This window comes from Bos grunniens, chromosome 15 (assembly GCF_055505025.1).
Source record: "Bos grunniens cultivar Pamir isolate PY7600 chromosome 15, Bosgru_T2T1.0, whole genome shotgun sequence".
Classification (NCBI taxonomy): Eukaryota; Metazoa; Chordata; class Mammalia; order Artiodactyla; family Bovidae; genus Bos; species Bos grunniens.
In genome coordinates this window covers 6,161,920-6,185,375 of record NC_141179.1, presented here as the reverse complement: position 1 = coordinate 6,185,375, position 23,456 = coordinate 6,161,920, and the positions used below count along the sequence as shown (strand labels likewise).

Sequence of the window (23,456 nt, the reverse complement as noted above, 5' to 3'; positions counted from 1 at the left end):
AGGAGTTGGCCTTTGGACAGGAGTGTACCCTGCCCCCTAACCCCCTCCCCTCCAGTTGCTGGCATCCAAAATAAAACAAACTTTCCTTTCCACCAATCTGGCCTTTCTACTGGCTTTTGAGAGGTGAGCAGCTGGACCTGGGTTCTGTAACATTAGGAAGTATATTATTTATCATGGGATAAATTCTAATAAGTGGATTCAGAAAAGTGGGCCTGGCTGGAGGCACAGTTGCTGTTTCTTAGCCTTCTGCTTAACTCAGAAGGATCCAGACCAGAATCTGCCAGAGACAGAGCCAGCATCAGCATACGCACTGAGCCCACATGCTTCAAGTTACTCGGAACTCAGAGTTGCTTTTCCCTTGTGTTGCTTTGGAAGCAAAGTCACAAGCCCCTGGCACTCACTAAGCCGAGGCGTTGTCTGGCTAGAGGACACAGCCCAGAAAGGCCGCTCCTTCACCACAGACAGCAGCGTCCTCCTCGGGTGGACTGGAAGGCTCTGTGAGCTTGCACTCTGCTGCTTTCAATACCTAGCCTGCTAAAGGAAAGGGAAGGTTGTCAAGAAAAGGAAGGCTACTGGTCTGTGTAAACCTTAACAAAGAAATAACCCAAAACACACTTTAAGATACATCTTTTAAGTCTTTTTGTCACAGCAGGTGGGGCCACAGCTAAGGATGCTTGGGTGACGTCCTTTAATCCAACATGAAGCCATGAAGATGAAGCAGCAATACCTTCACTTGTGAGCAACTGCAAAGTATAACGGGTGGATTTTCATTAATGTGAGTCCAATTCCGTTTCAACCAAGATTTGAGAGGCTCACAGACTCACTGGATGTGAAGTACTTATGCTCATTGCTTGCTCAGTTGATGTGCAGGGAAATTATTGAATGATTATTTCTGGAGTGGGTAATAACAAACTTTAAATGTATGGGAGAGACATTTTCTTTCTCACATCATCTAAATTCAGGGCATAATTGTGACCATTTAAGGCAAACAAGATACCATGATGAACTCTTCCAAGAAAGGTCATGCTGTTGGTGTGACTGTAGCTCATCTCTGGTTCTCCAGAGGTCATTAACGGACTAGCTGTGGTCCCACTTAAGTGCCTGGTGAGCAGCGAAGGAGAACACAGCCAAGAAACCCTAAATGAGCACTGGATGAACTCTAGACCATCAGGCAGGTATAAAATCCAAAAAAGTTAGAAAAGCTACATGTGAGACACCTCGGAAACCTTAAGCATTCTCCTTCTCTGATCCTGATATCATCCCCAGTGAGAGGCCTGGTGACTTGGGGCTTTCTTCCCCCTCGCTGCCAGCTGGTCCAGTTTCTTGTGAGAGTGACTCCGTTCTCTGTCTGCGCGGGTGCATTTGGCGGCTTCCACTGGAGTCCGTCACCCAGAAGCCTGTGGTGACGTGCGAGGCTCGGCCGTGGTGGTTTGGCCTGACACCCCATCCGGCCTCTCCTCTCCTTAAAAAAAGCTTTCACAGTTAAGGATATGAATGGCAGGGAGATTTCTGTGACTAAGAAAACTAGAGCAAGCTGTTTTCGAATTCCCTAGGGAAATGAAATAAAGTTTGTTAAACCCTATTTGAAAGTCAGTGGCATAAAGTCAGAAATTAAGCCATCAGCGATCTGGCCAGAATCCTCGTCCCTGCATTAGAGAAGGAAGCGTTGGTTTTGCTCCTTAATTAAATCATCTGTTTCAACATTTTCAAGAGTGTGGCTGATGCCACCTACTGGAACTATTGTGAATCTCACAGCCTCACGATCAACCCTTGCATATATATTTATAATTGTTATATCTTCTTCTTGGATTGATCCTTTGATCATTATGTAGTGACCTTCTTTGTCTCTTTTCACAGCCTTTGTTTTAAAGTCTATTTTATCTGATATGAGTATTGCTACTCCTGCTTTCTTTTGGTCCCTATTTGCATGGAAAATCTTTTTCCAGCCCTTCACTTTCAGTCTGTATGTGTCCCCTGTTTTGAGGTGGGTCTCTTGTAGACAACATATGTAGGGGTCTTGTTTTTGTATCCATTCAGCCAGTCTTTGTCTTTTGGTTGGGGCATTCAACCCATTTACATTTAAGGTAATTACTGATAAGTATGTTCCCATTGCCATTTACTTTATTGTTTTGGGTTCGAGTTTATACACCATTTTTGTGTTTCCTGTCTAGAGAATATCCTTTAGTATTTGTTGGAGAGCTGGTTTGGTGGTGCAGAATTCTCTCAGCTTTTGCTTGTCTGAAAAGCTTTTGATTTCTCCTTCATACTTGAATGAGATCCTTGCTGGGTACAATAATCTGGGCTGTAGGTTATTTTCTTTCATCATTTTAAGTATGTCTTGCCATTCCCTCCTGGCTTGAAGAGTTTCTATTGAAAGATCAGCTGTTATCCTTATGGGAATTCCCTTGTGTGTTATTTGTTGTTTTTCCCTTGCTGCTTTTAATATTTGTTCTTTGTGTTTGATCTTTGTTAATTTGATTAATATGTGTCTTGGGGTGTTTCTCCTTGGGTTTATCCTGTTTGGTACTCTCTGGGTTTCTTGGACTTGGGTGATTATTTCCTTCCCCATTTTAGGGAAGTTTTCCACTATTATCTCCTCAAGTATTTTCTCATGGTCTTTCTTTTTGTCTTCTTCTTCTGGAACCCCTATGATTCGAATGTTGTAGCGTTTAATATTGTCCTGGAGGTCTCTGAGATTGTCCTCATTTCTTTTAATTCGTTTTTCTTTTATCCTCTCTGATTCATTTATTTCTACCATTCTATCTTCTAATTCACTAATCCTGTCTTCTGCCTCTGTTATTCTACTATTTGTTGCCTCCAGAGTGTTTTTAATTTCACTTATTGCATTATTCATTATATATTGACTCTTTTTTATTTCTTCTAGGTCCTTGTTAAACCTTTCTTGCATCTTCTCAATCCTTGTCTCCAGGCTATTTATCTGTGATTCCATTTTAGTTTCAAGATTTTGGATCAATTTCACTATCATTATTCGGAATTCTTTATCAGGTAGATTCCCTATCTCTTCCTCTTTTGTTTGGTTTGGTGGGCATTTATCCTGTTCCTTTATCTGCTGAGTATTCCTCTGTCTCTTCATCTTGTTTAAATTGCTGAGTTTGGGGTGTCCTTTCTGTATTCTGGCAGTTTGTGGAGTTCTCTTTATTATGGCGTTTCCTCACTGTGTGTGGGTTTGTACAGGTGGCTTGTCAAGGTTTCCTGGTTAGGGAAGCTTGTGTCGGTGTTCTGGTGGGTGGAGCTGTATTTCTTCTCTCTGGAGTGCAATGAAATGTCCAGTAATGAGTTATGAGATGTCTATAGTTTTGGGGTGACTTTGGGCAGCCTGTATCTTGAAGCTCAGGGCTGTGTTCCTTTGTTGCTGGAGAATTTGCTTGGTATGTCTTGCCCTGGAACTTATTGGCCCTTGTGTGGTGCTTGGTTTCAGTGTCGGTATGGAGGCATTTGATGAGCTCCTGTCAATGAATGTTCCTTGGAGTCAGGAGTTCCCTGGAGTCAGGGTTTGGACTTAAGTCTCCTGCTTCCGATTATCGGTCTTATTTTTACAGTAGTTTCAAAACTTCTCCTTCTATACAGCACCATTGATAAAACATCTACATTAAAGATGATAAGTTTCTCTACAGTGAGGGTCACTCAGAGAGGTTCACAGGGTTACATGGAGAAGAGAAGAGGGAGGAGAGAGTTAGAGGTGACCCAAATGAGATGAGGTGTATCAATAGTGGAGAGAGTGGGCTAGCCAGTAGTCACTTCCTTATGTGCACTCCGCAACTGGACCATTCAGAGATGTTCACGGGGTTATACAGAGAAGAGAAGAAGGAGGAAGGTAACAGAGGTGGCCAGAAGGATAAAAGGGGGGAATGAAAAGGAGGGAGACAGATCCAGCCAGTAATCAGTTCCCTAAGTGTTCTCCACCATCTGGAACACACAGAAATTCACAGAGTTGGGTAGAGTAGAGAGGGGTTAGGGAGGAGACACAGGCGACCTGGTGGAGAAAAAGGAGGGTCCAAAGGGAGAGAGAGCAGTCAAGCCAGTAATCTCACTCCCTAGTGAAAAATGGGTCCTGAAGATTGGGTCCTTAAAGGTACAAAATTGGTAACAAATACATAAAAGCAAAAATTAAAAATCTAGAGTAGAGTTTGGAATTTCAAAAATACGATGTTAAAGAAAAGAAGAAGGAAAAGAAAGAGAGAAAGAACGAACAAACAAAAACAAACAAGGTCGCGAAAATTATAAAGAAAGTACAGGTACAAAATTGATAACTAATACCAGAAAGCGAAAATTAAAAATCTAGAGTAGAGTTTGGAATTTCAAAAATACAATGTTAAAAAAAAAAAAAAAAAGAAGAAGAAGAAGAAAAATAAAGAGAGAAAACAAACAAACAAATACAAACAATGTCACAAAAATTATAAAGAAAATACAGGTACAAAATTGATATCAAATACCAAAAAGCATAAATTAAAAATCTAGAGTAAAGTTTGGAATTTCAGATATACAATGTTATATAAAAGAAGAAGAGAAAGAAACAGAGAAGAAGAAAAAAAAAGAAAAAAAAAGTCACAGAAATTATATAAAAAAAATTATAGGTACAAAATTGATAACATATACCAAAAAGCGAAAATTAAAAATCTAGAGTAGAGTTTGGAATTTCAAAAATACAATGTTAAAGAAAAGAAGAAAAAAACAAAAAACAACAACAAAAAAAAAACAAGGTCAAAAAATTATAAAATATATATATATGAAGTTTGCTGAAGAAGAAAAAAAACACACACTCTGTGTGACCCCATAGACGGCAGCCCGCCAGGCTCTGCCCTCCCTGGGATTCTCCAGGCAAGAACACTGGAGTGGGTTGCCATTGCCTTCTCCATTGTGTGAAAGTGAAAAGTGAAAGTGAAGTTGCTCAGTCGCGTCCGACTCCTAGCGACCCCATGGACTGCAGCCTACCAGGCTCCTCCATCCATGGGATTTTCTAGGCAAGAGTACTGGAGTGGGGTGCCATTGCCTTCCCCGGTGTTTTCTACAACTGGGACTAAATTTGGTGGCGAGGTATGGCGACTATCTTTCTGTGAGATCTGCTGTATATGTTTTGGCATGTTTATTCTGATATGAGGATACAGAGATCGAAGACACTATTTTTAATTTATTAATAACATGAAAGTTCTCCCAGGATCACTTCAAGGGCAAAATTTGTTACACCAGCACAGAATCTTGTTAGCTGCTGCTTTTTAAAAACCATATGAACTTTTGGTTCACTTCACTTTTCAAACTTTTCACCCTCATTATGTGTGATGAAGAGGCTATTACTAGCTACAATTCAACTTGAGTGCAGAGCATTATTGTTATTGTTGTTAGCTGCTAAGTCATGTCCAACTCTTTTGCGATCCCATGGACTGTAGCCTGCATGGCATTAGCTCTGGGCAAATGCAAATTTGTGGATGCAGTGTTACCTTTCATAAAACATTCATCTGGTCTCCTCACATCACACAGGAATATCTGTGTGAACAGGCTTTTTGTATTTTAACTGTAACATATTTCATAGCACAGCCTATTAGGATGAACTGCTCTACTTGTATTGAGATTTGTTTTGTTTTGTTTTGCTTTAAATACAACCCTCATTCCCAAGGGGAAACTTTGGTGTAATAGACATTTGGTGTAATTTCAATTTGGTGTTCTGGTCACAGGGGAAAGACACTGATCCAGGTAACATCAGTCAGATTGGGAACTTGAAACCGAGACTGGAGCAGAGATGGGAGTTAGAAAATAATCCTGACCATATATCTCTATTTATTGATCGATCTAACCATCCATGAGCAAGGCCACACAAGCAAATAAGAAAGCAAATGAAAATTTTTCTGAAATCAAGTTAAACATCTTTTTAAAAAATAGAGTAGCCTTTTCAAGAAGAAGGAAACCCCTGCCCTTCCCAAAGCTGAAGCCAAAGCAAAGGCTTCAAGGGCCAGGAAAACAGGGTTGAAAGGCGCCCGCAGCCACAAAAATGGAGATCCGGATGTCACCCACCTTCCTGTGGCCCAAAACACTGTGGCTTGGGAGGCAGCCCAAATATCCTCAGAAGAGCGGCCTTAGGAGAAACAAACGAAGAACCACTATGCCGTCACCAAATTCCCCCTCCCGCAGAGTCACCATGAAGAAAATAGCAGACAACAGCTCTCTGGTATTCACTGTGGGCGTCAAGGCCAGCAAAGCCCCGGATTAAACAGGCTGTGAAGAGGCTCTAGGACAGTGACCGGGCTAAGCTCAGCCCCCTGATCAGGCCTGATGGAGAGAAGGAGGCAGACGTTCAGCTGGCTCCTGACTATGATGCTCTGGATGTTGCCAACAAAATTGATATCATCTAAACTGAGTCCAGCTGGCTAATTCCAAATATAAAAGTTTTCACTATTTAAAAAACAACAGTAAAAGAATGTAAATGAGTTTCATGTTCTGATATATTTGTCAAACCTTGTTCAACAGGCTAAACAGCTTCTTTGACACGGAACTGTTTGTAGCCTTTGATATACTAGCATATGCTATGAATCTTCTGGAAAGGGTCCCCGAGATCATAGCAGGGAGTTGTGAACCCCAAGAACCCCGATGTCGTCTCTCTTGGGAGCCCTTGCGTGGCCTTTTCTGAGGGACTGTGTGCCGTGAGGGATCAGATTTGTTAACACACAGCTCCGTCATTTCCTGGCTTGGGGTGCCGCAGCCTGGGCCTTTTTAGCGCGCTCCCAGGTGCCACCGATGCTGCCGGCGTTTGGAGCACACTGTGCGTGCTGTTCTAAAGCAGCTGTCCTTTGCAGAGAGGAACCGGAAGCCCTCCACTGGAGCTTCCCCGAGAGCCAAGCCATCCGCCTGAGAGAGGTGGGGATGGTGAGCTGACCACAGCAGCACGAGGCATGAACCGGAAGCCCTCCACTGGAGCTTCCCCGAGAGCCAAGCCATCCGCCTGAGACGAGGTGGGGATGGTGAGCTGACCACAGCAGCACGAGGCACGATCCGCTGGGCCCCAGGCCAGGGGGAGCCTTACTGCAGAGGGGCTTCCCCCTGCTCCGAGGGAGGCACATCCCCACCTTGTTCCAGAATTGTGCAGATCCCCATTATGCTCAGAGTTCATGTTTCCATCAGCTGACTCAATGACCAAGAACTACATACTCACACGTCAAACCCTAGAATGACCTAGCCATTTCTTAAAATGTTAACTAATAGGCTTTAACAATGAAAAAGGTTTTCCTGGTTTATCATAGGGAGATTCTCTGGTCTGTGTTTGGCCATGAAGGGTGGGAGGAACACGGTTGGACTGGAGGATTCCCTGGTACAGTTCATCCATCCATACCTGACCGATGTCCTCATAAAACTCTCTGTAGGGGAACTCCCTGTGGGCCTAGTGGTTGGCATCCAGGATTCTGGGTTTCTGGGCCTTCACTGCTGTGGCTCAGGTTTCAGTCCCTGGTCAGGATTGAGATCCTGCAGGTTGTGCAGGGCAGCCGAACCCCTACCCCCCTCTGTAATTCTCCTTGGGTTCCAACAGTTCCATTCTAGTCTGAAGGTGTGGCCTGGGGCCCTCCCCCCGACTCCCTGCACTGCCTGGGTAGCCCTCAGTTTTCATGACAGCTTGGGGATCTCTCTCTTCCCTTGTGATGCCCTTCCCCAGTGACCCTCTTGTGCCCCTCCCCTCATATACACAGTAGGTAAAATTCCCCGTAGTAGAGGACCTCGGAGCACCAGGTTTCCTTTCCTTGTAGCATTTATCATCGTTTTAAGTTATACTCATTTGATTGATGTGTGTCTCCCCAACTACACTGTGAGCTCCAAAAAAGCAATGAGGTTTTCCTGTTCACTGTACTCCCAGCATCGACCTAAGTTCCTGACACAGGACAGGAATTAATATTTACTACCTTTTATTTATTTATTGGATGGATGAGTAGATGGATGATGTTCTGCTCCGGTAACAAAACTTAGAAATGAGGAATCCTATTAAATTGCCCAGGAAAATGAAAAGTGCATGACTTGAACTGGGGCCCACTGGGCGGAAGGAAACGACAGTCTTCTCTGCACTCACAACAGGTGGCCACTGCTCCCTTGAAAAGGCACTTAATCTACTCAATTCTAATTGCATTGTTTCCATAGTAGGATAGAAACTCTTCAGAGATCAAGTTTTTCTAGCATATTAGGTGCCTGACATTGAACAGGTACTTATTAAATGTTTGGAAATGAACAGTGCTCAAGAAAACAGAAAAGACCAGTGTTTAAGCTCTGTGGACTTTCCTAGATGGAAACTAGGAAACAGTGGAGTTTCCTAGATGGTATCCGTCTTCCTTATTAGAGTTCCCTGCATCCCCATGTTCCCCAAAGCGGCTAAGCCTCTCATCTCACACAACAGGAATGTAAAGCCCAAACAGCTCAAAGGAGCTGCCTGAAGTGATGCACTGAGTCAGCATCAGGACCCAGTCTTCCTAACTTAGACCTACTGCTGTCTCCTCCTCGTGACCAAGGCACACTCACGGCAAAGAGACTGAGGCACCCGCGGGCTCAGTCTAGGGCAGCTGGCTCAGAAGAGGGGGCTCATCAGCGCCAGGCCAAGCAAACTCGACCAGAAATTGAGCTAACAAAATCTGGTACAATTAACACTAAATTTGGATTTAGGGTCTTTGTACAAAATAAAGAAACAAAAAACAAAAACAGTAATGAGCTACATTCACCAAGAAACATATGTTTAGAGAAAGGAATAATTTAAATAGACATTCTTTGAAGAAAAATTATACCAAAAAATACATATTGCCGGGAGCTGGTGAGAGACATTCCACTCGTGACAAAGGTCATGAGGAAGGAGGCTCGGCACACGCAAAGGCGGGATCGAGCCTCAGGAGTCCCCCCGGATATTCTCAAGCATCTACCCCCAAAAAACCAGAGTCTGCCTACTTTATTGCTTTGTGCTCTCACCTCTGACTTTACTGGGGGCTGTCCCCCACCACCATCTCGCTCTCTCTGTCGAAGAGTTAACTTACAGCTCCAATTAATAAAGTTCCTGGGCAACTAGGAGTGTTTAAATCCAAACCCCTCAGATGGCTCTCAAACTCGCCTGACAAATTTACCCGGTCTCCTACAGCTATGCATATGATTGTTTACAGTCTCCCAGCCTCGAGAGGCACGGGAAGCTTAAGATATTCAAATAGCTTAGAGCCTCTCAGAGAGTTAGAAACTGTCAGAATAAAACTAGTAAAAGATTTCATTGATGAGCCAATGTTTGTTGCCAAGTTTCTACATCCCCTGAATTGTATCTTTGAATGTGTATTAATTAATATAGTTGGTATGTAGAAAAAATAAGTAGTGGCCTTGGTGGTAGTAACTTTAGACCCTTAAGGTAATAAATTCTTTCCTTTGTTGTAAACCCATTACACATCCGCCCTATAGGAATGCAATTTTATCTTCGGAAGATGGTGCCAAACCTTAAAATAATTACTCTTAGAGAAAACAAGTCTTTGTTGATAAGTCTTTGTCAAGAGTCATAAAATGTTAATAAGCCTTCTGGCCAGAAGATGATGTAAATCACCTAAACCATTTGTATACGATAAATTTGCAGGAAAGAAACCCTGGTTTTTGATAAGGATCAAAGACTGCTGACTTTGCATCCCCTATTATCCTCTGTGTGTAACTTAGGGTATAAAAACCCCTGTTGAAAATAAAGCTAAGGGCCTTGCTCACCAACCCTTGGTCTCCCCATGTCATTCTTCCCCTTAACTTCCAGCTGAGTCTCCATCTGGAGCGCAGATATCCTCTGTGACCATTTATTTGCCTGGGCTTCTAAGACTCACTCGAGAAGGTGTCTAAGGTGGGGCACCTTCCGCTATTTGAGAGGGCGCCTGCAGCCTCCGTGGTCAGAGCTAACCTGGTGTCACGGGTTATATTGATTTTCCGCGTAAACCAAGCTACTCAGCTTCTTTTCTCCACTGAATTTTCCTACTGAGCTATCCTCATTCTATTACTCTTCATATCTTTGATGAATAAATAAATAAATAGTCGCCAAAGCCGTCTCTCCTTCGAATACCCTGGATCAGCCGGGGCTGGACCTCGGCAACATATTTATATAATTATATATAAAATTATACCAAAAGACAAAAATATACCATATACCAATGTCTGTTGAAAATATCTTTTTATTATAAACAACATGAACACTTCCTAATACACTTTGCATATACAGTACACTTTCTTTTCTTTGCCTGAATTTTTATGAATATGATCTCTCAACACAATGGTTCTTCCCTTCAAGGCCATTTATATATTCAACAAGTACCAAGTGAAAGGCACTGTCAAAAGTTATGAAGGATTAAAGGGGGAAAAAAGGAGAAAAAAGGAATAATTTTATTCTTCAAGAGGACCATGTTTTCTTTATTTTAGATATCTTTGTTTTTTTTAACATACAATTTCCAATTTGTAAGATGTATTTTAGACTATTTCTTTCAAAAACAGCTTATATATCCAAGGTAAACTGGACAATTAAAACACTTTTAGATAAAACAAAAGTAAAACACTACTTTTAGTTTTAAATAATCAAATGATTTATGAAAAATGATGCTATGGACTTAGATCATTTTGTTAACAATTTTAGTTTACTCTGATGTTTTTGAAAGACCTGAAATATTTTAATACCTGAAATATTTTAATACTTTGTCTTCTATAAATATGAAAAGGAATAACTGTCTTCTTTGAGAGCAGTCTTTGAGTCACTGTCAAAAGTGAAAATTAAGCAGAATCCGAAGGCCGCATCTTCTGTCCTCACCGCTAGTCTCTGTCTCCTAACATTAGTGACTGTGGTGTTTTCTTAGTGTCTGTATGAAGAGGGGCACGTAGATCCAAATATTTTTAGTGCAAAATCCAAATATTTCTTTGGAAAGTTGTCTCAAATGTATTTACTGCAGACATTTCCCTTTGGTTTATTTTTGTGTACAGATGTCATATGCTACCCCCAAATTTCATTTTCATGCTATTTGATAACATTTAGTAAAGATAAATCATTAATTGGATAAATATATTTGCTTTTATGTCTTTTCAAAGTTTTCTTATAAATAATATGTTAAGTAACTCTCTTTGACACACCATATGCCTCATTTTTGATGGGAATGTTGTCAACTACTGCCTCTACATAGCACACAAGAATTAGGTGATTCATCGAGATAATGAATTTCATGACTTTAAAATACAATGTGGTTCCAGCCACGTATAGTTGTATAGATACTAAATAGTCAAAGATAACTTACTGAAGCTCGTTCACAGAACTAAGCTTTCCCCGATATCTCTCCTTCTCCCATAACTCACCCCCCAAATGTCTGGAAGTGTTATCTCAAATGCTTTCCAGGATTTAAATAACAATATTTTAAAAACACTTTTAACACCACAATAAGGAATTTGTTGTCATGACTCGAACAATACGGTTACTCCAGATGCTGTATTCAAACTGTATGGGTCCATTGAAAAAATAGATATAACCTATAAGAAAAAGACCAAAAAGATTTCAAAGTTTGAAAATAAAGTTTTACTCTAGCTACCATTAAAATCTCAATCTGTTAGATTCACTTTTTTAAACATTTCAATGCCTGCATTATAAACACAACTAATGCTTTAACTTATTGCTTATAATTTAAAGAAGGGGAAATGTATAAAGGTTTCTAGCTCTCCTAAAATGTCACCTCAAATTAATTGCTGTGTTGGCATGAGTTCCAGTTTTGAGGTTTGAATTTATTTTTTTCCTTTGGCCATGCCCAGCTATGAAAGTACAGTCTAGACCTCTGGGGAATGACCCCAAATGCTTGTTATTAATATTGGTTATTTGTTGCAAATTAGAGATAATGTCCTTTTCCATAATTAAAGAAAAAAACATTTTATATTTATGATGTTATTTGTCTTCACATATAAAATACTCCCCATTCATCCCTGATTTTAATTATAGTAATACTTTTTGCATCTTGTGTGTTGTGCTTAGTCTCTCAGTCGTGTCCGACTCTTTGCGACCCCATTGACTGTAGCCAGCCAGGCACTTTGGTCCACGGGGATTCTCCAGGCAAGAATACTGGAGTGGGTTGCCATGCCCTCCTCCAGGGGATCTTCCCAACCCAGGGATTGAACCCAGGTCTCCTGCATTGCAGGCAGATCCTTTACCATCTGGGCCACCAGGGAAGCCCTCAATATCTTTAAATTTAATGCCGTGTTTAAGATTTGGCATCTTTTATTCATAGAACTAGCAGTCATTAAGTTAAGCTCTTATTTATTGTAAGCATATTAATTTTTGCTTGCTGACTGTGTAAGTAGTCACAATAAGTAATGCCTTAATTATGCAAGGTTTTCATTAGTGAATCTAAGTTCTAACTGAGGGGCTACAGAAGCTCTCCACTAAGATCAGTGAAATAGTTACCATTTTTCTGGTAGACAGCATCTACTTTATCACCAATTCCTGGGAAGACCTCTTCAATGAGTCTCGGGTAGTCTTTATCCATCACATGGTTAGTGTCATCATAGCTATATAATAAGAAAAAGAAACTCTTAAGTGGGTTGTAGGTAAATTACTTTAGAAATAATACAGTGGATATAATGGCAACTTTCAAAATTGACAAAGTTCCCAATTTTTAAGTCCATTCAAAACACCTGGTAGTTTTTTTAAATTAAGAATTATAATACTGAGTATATAGTAGATACCTGGTGACTACTTCGACTTGCCTAAAGGCCGTGTTTATAAAGATGGTTATAAACTCATTTCCACTTCAAAATTTGTACATCTATTATAAAACTATGTTATTAGGAAAGCATTTTTAGAGCCAAATACATACGTTTCTGGGTTGAACAATTGTCTATTGATCTCTCACTATGTGTAAGACAACTTGCTAAGGGCAGTCGTGGATACTAAACTATTTAAGGCTCAGTTTCTGCGCAAGGAAGTTACAGAGGCAAATGGTAGTAATAAAGCAAGGGTGGGGAGCATAGATTTCTCCTCTCATAACTATACATTCCACACTCCTCTTCCCCAGCACAAACTCACACTCTAGCCAACCAAACACATTCTGAAATCAGCCTAGGAGAACAACCTCCCATGATGCACTCTTCCTACTGTTACTGATGAGAGCTTTTTATATTCTTGAGGTACAGTCCAATAAGTAAAAGCTAAGAATCATTGCACCATCAAGAAGGCTAAGACATATACAGATGGCATTGTAACACTAGGCAATAGGGGCTAAACATCATGAGAGAATATACAGGAGATGTCACAGGAATTACATGAGAAGGGAGATAGCTTTTGAATGGGGTGATCAAGAAAGACTGTGCATAAAATGGTATTTCAAATTAACTTTAAACATCAGATAGAATGTCAAGAAGATAAATGTAGGGAAAGACCTCTGACAAAGAAAATTGTATAAGGGAAGGTTATGCAGAGATAAAAGCACAAAGCTTTTGAGATATGGTAAGCAGTCCATCTTGACCAAACCACAGACCTCATATAGGATAAAGGGACAGAAATACTAGACCAGGTAGAACCTAGATAGTAATATGTAATAGTATTGTATTTAATTGAATTGCATTTAAAGTTGTGAGTGTCATTATCAGAAATAAGTCAAAAAGTAAAGATAATATGTACAGGAGTGTGTGTGTGTACACATGCACACATGAGTGTACGTGTGTAGAGGAAGTAAAGCTACCATTTTAAAAATTCCAAGTTTTGGACACCTATGAGATAATCATCCCTGAATAGACTTGGGCTCACAAACATTGCCAATGTCAATGCCGCCTTAAGCTCTACACGTTTCCCATAGTCCAGTCCTACTTGGTTTTCACAAGGGTCTGGCTTTACAAAGTATAATAAACCTAGCAGCTTCCTGGCCAGCCTCTGCACTGGACCAACAGACTAGAAATCGTGGCCCTTTCGCACTCAGGCTCTCCCTGCACATATTCTTGTGTTCCCTCTGGCCCCAGAAGGTGGGGTTGCATGGAAATTAGGAGAGGATGACAAGAAAGAGAATCCAGGAGAAAGATGAAATGAACATGTCAAAATAAGAGAGACAGCGTTGCCATGGCTTAAGTACAACAAATGACTAAGAAAGAAAAGTGTGGCCCAGAAGGGGTGAGAATTATATGTGAATTTTTCTAGAAGGCTTGAGACTTTCAAAAGCCTATCTTAGGGGCTACTTGCAGGAGCTGTCACGGAATATGAATGACTCATTTAACATTTAAAGTAATGCATGAGATAATAATTTTAAGCAACAGGAGATGCTCGAGGCTCACTTCACCCTCTGACACATGATGGGGCGGGGGACGGTAAACATGGCTGCCGTACCTCCAGACTTGGTTTTCTGAAAAGAAGAGCGTCTTCCCTGAATCCTCAAAGTGAAGGGCTGCGCTGATCTTTTTAACGTGTTTTGGAAATCCTAGTTCAGATATTTTTTTTGGGTAATCTTCCAGAATATCATAACCACTAAGTGCCCAAAATTTTCTGCCTAGAATAAGTGAAAGAATCAGTTTATTATTCAAGGGAATCCATTAAAACTCACGTATGTAGACCTTTACTTTAGCAAAGAGAAAATCATTTTACACATTTATAAGTAAATTAGTCAATGTTTGTGGTCACCATGTTTAAGAAACACAAAAGTATGAGCGTTCTTCAAAAATTAAGATCCTAATTTCCTAAATGTAAGCATAGCCAATGGAATATTATAATTAATTTGACCATTAACTCTGAATATTAAGATTGGAGCTGGGTTAAAAACACATTAAGATTTCTATAGAAATAAGCAGCACAGTAGGAAGAGGAAATTAGATTGAAAACTCATGTTTTATACTGGTACAAAAGTTGTCTTCTTCTCTAAAAAGTAACTTTATTATAGCATTAATTATAATAGTCACACAATAGAAACAGCATTAGTAGGATCTATGTAGCTAATACAAATTATGATCACGCAGCTGGAATAGCAATTTGGGAACCTGTGTCAAGGGAACAAGTAAAATATTAAAATGCATACATACTATGAATGGAAATGTTTACTGTATGTTTTACATATGATTAGGGACTAGACAATAAAGTGAGAAAATAAATTGACCTTTCAGAAGGAGGAATTATGAATAATTTTTTTGAATTGTTAAAAATGTACATTGTTATAACATTTTCTCAGCAAATAATTTTTAAGAGGAAATAAGAGAAACAAAGAGTGGATATGAGTAATAATGCAGACTTTTTACTTGTCAAATTGAGGACATTTGGTTTCAGAAAGGTTTCGGGTGCTTTCTGGCTTCCATTTTGTTATACTTGATTCTTAATTTAGACATATTTTTTACAACGATCATTTTATTAAATCTCTGGTAGTTAAAATTCATCGCTGCCTGCTCCAGGCATATGCGAAGTTTCACTGGTGGAAATCTTACCTCTAAAGATGAAGATAAGGTCATGGGAAGGGTGCTCATAGGCGGCATCAATACGGTTGGGAAGTTCTGGCCAAAACGATTTTGTTAAAAACAGCTCTGCTTCAACCTGCTGAGGATGCAGCCGCCAGAAGAATCTGACACCAAAGTAAAACACGGAGTTTGCATCATTTGTTTGAGTGCAGTGTTTCTATCCTGCTAGCCACTTGTCTCCACATGAGTACAGATAAGCCAAATACAACCATTCCCTACCACCCGTGGAGGGGCAAGATTTCCACTTCCCTTTAAATGCCAGTTAAACAAGCTGTTTCTGTCTTAACTCTAGCCTAAATACTGAAGTCGAAAAGTCTCATGGAGCCTTTATAAAGGCTCCAGGCCCTTTGTATGTTGGGATCATTTTTGTCAGTTTTGCGTATCTTGCAAGTGGCAAGCAAATATGCCAGGCACTGTGTCAGGCTCTGGAAAGAAAACATGACTGACACAAGCTATGCTCCCAAGAGCTCATGACCTGGGGAATCTGATACAAGAGAAAACACTGGAGCAAAATGAAATTGGAGCTATAATAGAAGAAGAAGGAATGCTATTAGATCACAAATGAGAGAATAATACAGATAATTAAACAATGGATTAATGAGTAAGTGAACAAATAAGGATATTAAAACAGTATCAGAATTAAAAATTAGTATTTCGTTTTTCATCACCTATAGATTTAGGCTGTAACATGCTCATATGTTACCAGAACCAAAGCTTTTCCATACCAAAATGAATTCATGTGAAATTATGAGTAACAACTCACTAATATAGTAATTGATTTCAATTATTGTGTTTTGTTAAATAAATAAATTGTATTCCTATATGTATTTGGTTATTTTTATAAGAAAAACTACAACCAAAGATGCAAAGAAAGCTGTACAATGCCAAGATTATCCATTGAAAGGTAAAATGTTTATCCATCAGTTATTTTATTTCATCTGATATATGTAAATAAACTGTCCAAAGGTCTGTTATTTTTACTAACTTCACCTCCTTTGGAATTCTGACAAGATGTTTTGGTAATCTCAGACATGACTTCAGAAATGTTCATCGCATGCAGGTTTCATAAAGTAATACTAAGAGTACCTGTCTTTAAAGATCAGTGTTTCTCCGCGGAGACTGGTTATGGCATCAAGGGATAAGGAAGGGTCACATTTGTCTGGCGTTTTCGGATGTTTAGAGTAGGGGTCTTCATCTCCTGGACCTGCAGTCATGAAATGAGTTAAGGAAGTGACTGAGGATGACCTGCTCCTACCATGGAGAGCAGGAAGGGCTTCATCCAGGGAGGGCAGTGGGTCCTGCCACCTCCTACATAATGCGCCAAAGAACCCGTAATCCCTCCTCCTTCCTCCAGGGCTACCACGGCCTTGCCTGTGGGACTTCCCCTTCTGTTTTCAACTTTTAAAACCCTTGAGAATCATCTAAGCTTCAAATTCAGCTTTCTTGAGGTTGGTGATAGAAACGGGCTGGGGGAGCAAGAGACTTTGGGGAAACTATCCCCATGCTTTGCACAACCTATTCACAGACTGCTCCTGAGAAACACATTGCTCTCACAGACATTTCTGGAGGCACGTCATCTCTGTGGGAGCCCTCCTTTGGGCTCTTTCTCAAGCCTACTTGACCAGCTGCCAACATCAGCTCACCTTGCTTTAGAGTTTATCACTGTGTATCTGCATCTCAGTGAAAAGCCGGCCTTCGACCACTCTGGTATGACTTGTAACGTGTTGGTAACTTTCCAACCAGCTCACGTGAGTGCAAAAGGGTTGCAGGACATAAAATCATTCTAAACTTCTTTTTCACTACCTATGTCCTATTAGTTCTGTCATGAAGTCCTTCAGCCAAGATATAGTAGAAATAGTAAAAACTGCAAAATTCTTGCCTGTGCCTTCACGAGCTATTATGGTAGATTTCAATCCAGAAGAGAAAATAGCTTGGGGCTGGCCTGACCATTGTCTGAGCTCTGTGTTCTAGAAGTGTTTACACTGATGACTGTACTACGGCTGTACTTCTATTTATGGTAGGTATTTTTGCTTGTTTGGGTTGAGGTTTAAGTATTTTGTAAATATTATTGAAAATTTGGAAGGAAAATGAAGAAATTCTTACAAATGTTCACTGTAGATATTGGTTAAAAACTACCATGGGCTACTTGAATGGTTTCTACTGTGGTAAACAGGAGTAGTTGAAAGAATACCCACAATTTATAAAACCTGGTTGAAATCTCACTTTCTCACTGTGAAAGCTACCCCAAAAGCTGTGTTCCTATCTAGTGTGTTTCACCCAGCTGTTATAGACATACTATTTAAACTCTACAGCCTTAGTTTCTTCATTCATCAAATGAAGAATAAAATATTGCCATTTCTTCTGTCAGAGGTATCGTCAGGATATCAAATGTACCTTGCGATGTATAAAATACAAATACAAGGAGTTACATTCTACAAAAACTTTGGGGAATGGGATATTTTCTACTTGAGCAGGTAGATTGATATTTAAAATAAAAATGAGCATGATTCTCCAGGTGTTAATAGCAAAACCAGGACAGTAATATTGGCGATGGTAAATTCATTAATAACTTAGAAAATAAATGTGTATATGTCTTCTGCTGGCAAGCTGATGTATCAGTAGTTACCATAGAGAGACTGAATCCCTTGGACATCATCATCAGGAAGCATAAAGTGGCTTTTGCCAGTGTAGGTGTAGATGGGAAACATGAGTGCTCCTGGGTCCTTGGAGTGGTCCAAACCTAAGGAATGGCCAAACTCATGGGCAGCGACAAGAAACAAGTTGTAGCCTGTAATAAAAGAAAGGAACTGAGAAAATTGGTCCTCCAGTGACCAACTTACAGAATAAACACTCTTTTCTTTGTCTATTTATTATGTCGTCATTTCTCCTTGTCTGTTTGACGCAGTTTTTAAAGTTAATATTCAGTTGCTTAAAGGAAGATTTAAAATGTTGATTTAATCATTATAAATAATTTGGTAATCCTTTGACTATAGCTGCCTACACAGATTATCAACAGATTGATTAGCAATCAATAAGGTTTTACTGTGAAGACACTAGTAATCCTGATTTGCTCTTTGCTTTCTCATGTCAGTGAGGAAAGTAGAGAGTGATGGCCTTAAATGGAAACTCATGGGGGAAAAACTTAAGGTGATACATGTCTAGGGTGCTGCCTAGAAAATCATCTAAACAGGAGCCAGCAATCAAAGGTATGATGACCAAGCATAGAGAATGCATTAAATGCGGTCTCCAGGAATCTGCTTGAGAACAAATTCCTACCAAATCCTCCTTTCCAGTATATCTCTATACTCTAGAATTTAAAGAAGCAGAAACTCTAGACACGATTGGCCAACCTTCCTCTACTGTCAACGACCACTGTGTCTCCGTGTTTACATTATTTCCTTTAATCATTCTTCCCACAAATTTTTGATGCTTCTGGTATTTTAAATAGGAAAAAAATAAAATATTGAAAGAAAAAAACACATGAAAGCTGGAGCCGGTGGTTTTAGTTTGACCTTAAATACCCTTTGCTATCATAGCCTATACATGAAGAAAGTATGTAATCCACTTAGTGAACTGTGCAGACTGCAGCATGATCATTCATTAAACCCAGAATTTACGCAGGAACCAAAAACTGAGGCTTACTGTGACTACGCCTTAACAATACTAGGTGTTGCTCTTTCTTCCTAAAACCATTCTTATCTGTGATATATTCAGACTTTAAATATGCAAACTCCCACCTTTTCCTCCAAAGACAGATGGTGGCATAGGCATTAAGACATTGATTATTCAATGCCCAGTTTTACTTTTTGGAAAAATAATTCCTTTTTTTTAAAATGAATAATAAAAACTAGAAGTTTTTGAGGACTACCCTCTAACTATCACAATTAAGAGTCCATATAGCTCCAAAATTAAGCCCTAGTTGGAATAATTCGGCGTTTCTACCTAAATTAGCATTCTCAATTCTTTTGAGCCTTTAAGATTCAACTACTGACTGAATCCTCTCAACAGTTTCATTTTGCTTTTGTAAATACATTTTAATCTGGTTTGTCTCAGACTTTCTGAAGTAAGAAACTATACTGATTTACTAGAGTGGTATTTGTAAAAATCAGTGGAATAGACAAGTCTAAAGAAGTAATCATATAACAGAGAATAGAAATATGACTGGATTTGTGCCATTAATATTTCTACAAAGCAAAAAAAACTATTTCAATTCACATCCAACTTATTTATAATCTACATATTTAGCACTAATAGTTTTTAGATTTATATTTGTAATAAACCGTACTTCTTCACATGTCAGAAGTAATCCACAATAATAACACCTTGGTTAACAGAAAGCATTTTGATCCTATTTCAGAGTTAGCTAGAATCCCTCAAGCCACTAGACTAAGTAGATTCTGCTCATTTTTAATGTTGCATATTGGCTTGTCGAAATGCCATTTGTAGAAACTAAGATTATTATCCTTATTAAACTTTTTTGAAAAATATAATCAAATACCAAATATAATTTACAGTATGCTTCTTAACTTCTTTTTAATGGGATCTGATAATCATGAATTATATCTTTATAAGAAATATTACCTTTGGAACTACTTGTCCACGTTTCATCATCATCAAAATGAGCATCTCCTCCATAATTTGGTCCAGGAGGGAAAGCGTGAGCCAACAGACCAGAGGGTCCATCAAATGGGTAGAAGTCACCGTGCTCTGCACACAAAAACAAGAGTTAAGAATTGAATTTTACCCAGTAGTGCCTAGCCCAGGTGCTTGGTGAATTTTTGTTGAATTCTGTAAAAACTAATGAGTACCTGAAAGAAGGAATAAAAGAATGGAGCCAATAGTAGAATAGAAAAATGTTCAAAAATTATTCTGCATCATTACCTTTAGTTCCAAAAGAGATCATGATATCAGCAGTGCCATTGTGAATTCTGGTAAAATTCAGAGGTGTCACATCAGACCACACCTTGAAGGCTTTTCTGAAGGCCTTTTCCACTTCAGAATGAGTCAGATCAGGTGTATAATTCACAATTCTATTTAACAGAAAAAGCTTGAATCAAATTTTTGGTAAGTGAAAACTCTTTTAGAATATATTTTCTTGGAGTACTGCTTTTCAACTCAAAACGCAATGGCTTCTCTAAAAGTTCTACTAGAGGTCCACTGTTTCAAATAACTTCTTAATTATGATGTCATCAGTTCAGTTCAGTTCAGTTCATGTCCAACTCTGCGATCCCATGAATCGCAGCATGCCAGGCCTCCCTGTCCATCACCAACTCCCAGAGTTCAGTCAGACTCACGTCCATCAAGTCAGTGATGCCATCCAGCCATCTCATCAAAGAATATAATGCCATGAAGAATTTGATTAGATACTTGAGTATCTCCAAATATTTGACATCTTAAGTTTAAAGTGTTTAGATGTTTACTAAAACTTATATGGCTGCCATGCTAAAAGTTTTGTATCGCTATGGTCTAAACGAATGAAATGGCTCTGTAAAGTTCATAAGAGAGTGAAACTCTCCATTTTTAGCACTCATAATAAATATGATTGTTACATTTTCAAATTTTCTTGAAACTACTCTTTTATTTTGATTTTATATCTGAAAGAAATATATTTAGTTTTGCAAAAAAAATAATGCTGGCTTAATGCAACAATAATATATAATATATTATAAGATATTCTCATCAACAGTATTAAAGTGTGTGCTCTGTGCTTAATTGCTAAGTTGGGTCTGACTCTTTGCAACCCCAAGACAGTAGCCTGCCAGGCACTTCTATCCATGGAGATTCTTCAAGCAGGAATACTAGAGTGGGTTGCCATGCCCTCCTCCAGAGGATCTTCCCAACCCAAGTATCTAACCCAGGTCCTCTGCATTGCAGGCAGATCCTTTACCATCTAAGCCACCAAGGAAGCCCAAAGTCACTCCTAGACCTACTTAATGTCCAGTTTAAAATCTAAGGCCTACTTAAAACAATGGGACCATACGTGTTCTGTAATCTGTAGCTTGTGCTGAAAATTAGACAGTTGATATTACAGAAAGCAACAAATATTAAAGAAAGAATAGTCTATGATTTACCTGTAGGTTAAGTTCATTTTGGACCACTTGAGAGTTCGAGGAAAAACATTGTATTCACCCACATCAGGGACCCCACATCTTGGTTTTTTCATGATGTCTAAGGTGTTATCATCAAGTCTGCCAGTCACCTCTAAGCCAAAAAATGACTGCATTTCTCTAAGCCTGTCAATCACAGAGCTTGCTGCAGTTTTCTTCAGGATTCCAGCAGGATTCTGAGGATAGTAGTATGATTTCAGGTAGCTCTAAAAAAAGGAGAGCAAAATGACCCTCTTTTAAAGAGAAGGGCATTTATAAGACATATCACATCACTGGAATTGTTAAAATACTCTACCTCTGCAAACTGGAAGTCTTCCTCGGACAAGTCTTCAGAATCTCCATCACTGGGAAGGGGCAGAGACCAACAAGCCGTCCAGCTGAAGAAGAGGAAGCCAGCCAGGACCCTTGGGCGCATCTTGGATGATCCGCCTGGAGGCAGCTGTCTTTTCCCAGACAAGTACCTTTACTTTTATAGACCTACTGTGGTGAGTCATCAGTTATGGACAAGTTTCAACTTCCTAGTCAGTTAAAGGTAAACATGCTTACATTGCGCCTTTTTTTTTCCTCCCGAGAAGTGTGGTTTGTGGTAGAATTTGAGGGAAATCTAATACGAGGGCTTCTCTCCTTTCAGCAGGGTCTCAAAAACCATCTTGCAAAATAACAGCCTCAGCGTATTTATGGCTATTGTGGGAAAAACCAGAGAGTAAAATTTTCACTTCACTTGGCAAAAAAACTTTCCCCTTTGCAGGAGAGCAACTACTTTTTTTTTTTTTCTGATAAGACTATCAAGACAGTACACTTACTTCCATAAAGAGAAACCTAGTCTTGTTTCCAGAATGTTTATAACCTGGTGAGTTTTAAACTTCATTTTTTCCAGAGCACCTAAGAGGTAAATATTATGTATACCCGAAGGCCACAGAATTGGACCAGAACCAAGCTTAGAGACTCACCACCGGATTGAGTGCTGTGGTTGGAATTTAAAAGCACTGATGTGACCTCTCAACCAACATGGAGCCTTGCACAAATTCCCTACAGGTCTAGGCAGAAATAGAAGAATGTGTTAGAATACAATATAATGGAATACAATATAATGGCTAACATATTGAGGGATTACTGCAGGCTAGACTTAAAAGGTGTTATCTCATCTAATCTTTATGACAGCCTTGTGAAGTAGGTACTGTTGGAAGACTTGTTTTTCACTTTACGAATGAATAATCTGAGACACAGAGAAGTCAAATACTCATTTAAGGTGATATGGTTAATAAAATGCTTCTACTTGGCATTTGAATCCCGGCCAGTAGGTTAAAGACAGCATGTATTTAACTGCCATGGAATATGACCTCTACTCTCTTCATTCTCAGATATTTTCTCAAAGCTGCTTGGTTCCCAAAGCTCTGGGAGGGCTCAGGAAAACTAGGACTCTAAAGTGTCTTGATTTTCATTTTCAAGTTTAAACAATAGAAGTACCTTTGATCCAATGACTCGAGAAAGCAGTCCTTTAGGGGCCTCTAGTCTATTATTCGGAGAAGGCAATGGCACTCCAGTACTCTTGCCTGGAAAATCCCATGGACGGAGAAGCCTGGTGGGCTGCAGTCCATGGGGTCGCTAAGAGTCTGACACGACTGAGCAACTTCACTTTCACTTTCCACTTTCATGCATTGGAGAAGGAAATGGCAACCCACTCCAGTGTTCTTGCCTGGAGAATCCCAGGGACGGGGGAGCCTGGTGAGCTGCCGTCTATGGGGTCGCACAGAGTCAGACACGACTGAAGCAATTTAGCAGCAGCAGTCTATTATTCCCTTTAGAACTTCACACATTTAATACTATGAAATCAGAATCCTGTCTTTGATTCCTTGTAGATGTAAATGGATAGAGCAATACGGGCCATGATTTTCAGATTGATCAAATTGT

The 23,456-nt window shown here is 39.6% G+C and overlaps 1 protein-coding gene across 1 annotated transcript; it reads right to left on the bottom strand.

The window, feature by feature from the left end:
* Positions 1-11,355: 11,355 nt before the first annotated feature.
* On the bottom strand, positions 11,356-22,226 carry MMP13 (matrix metallopeptidase 13). The gene is made up of 10 exons (XM_086338273.1): positions 21,841-22,226; positions 21,510-21,751; positions 20,320-20,468; positions 20,020-20,145; positions 18,065-18,226; positions 16,525-16,642; positions 15,409-15,542; positions 14,327-14,486; positions 12,416-12,519; positions 11,356-11,493 (listed from the first exon to the last, which is right to left on the bottom strand). Exons 1-10 carry the CDS (start codon positions 21,958-21,960, stop codon positions 11,393-11,395), a joined length of 1,416 nt encoding a protein of 471 aa, XP_086194399.1. The 5' UTR covers positions 21,961-22,226; the 3' UTR covers positions 11,356-11,392.
* Positions 22,227-23,456: the final 1,230 nt, after the last annotated feature.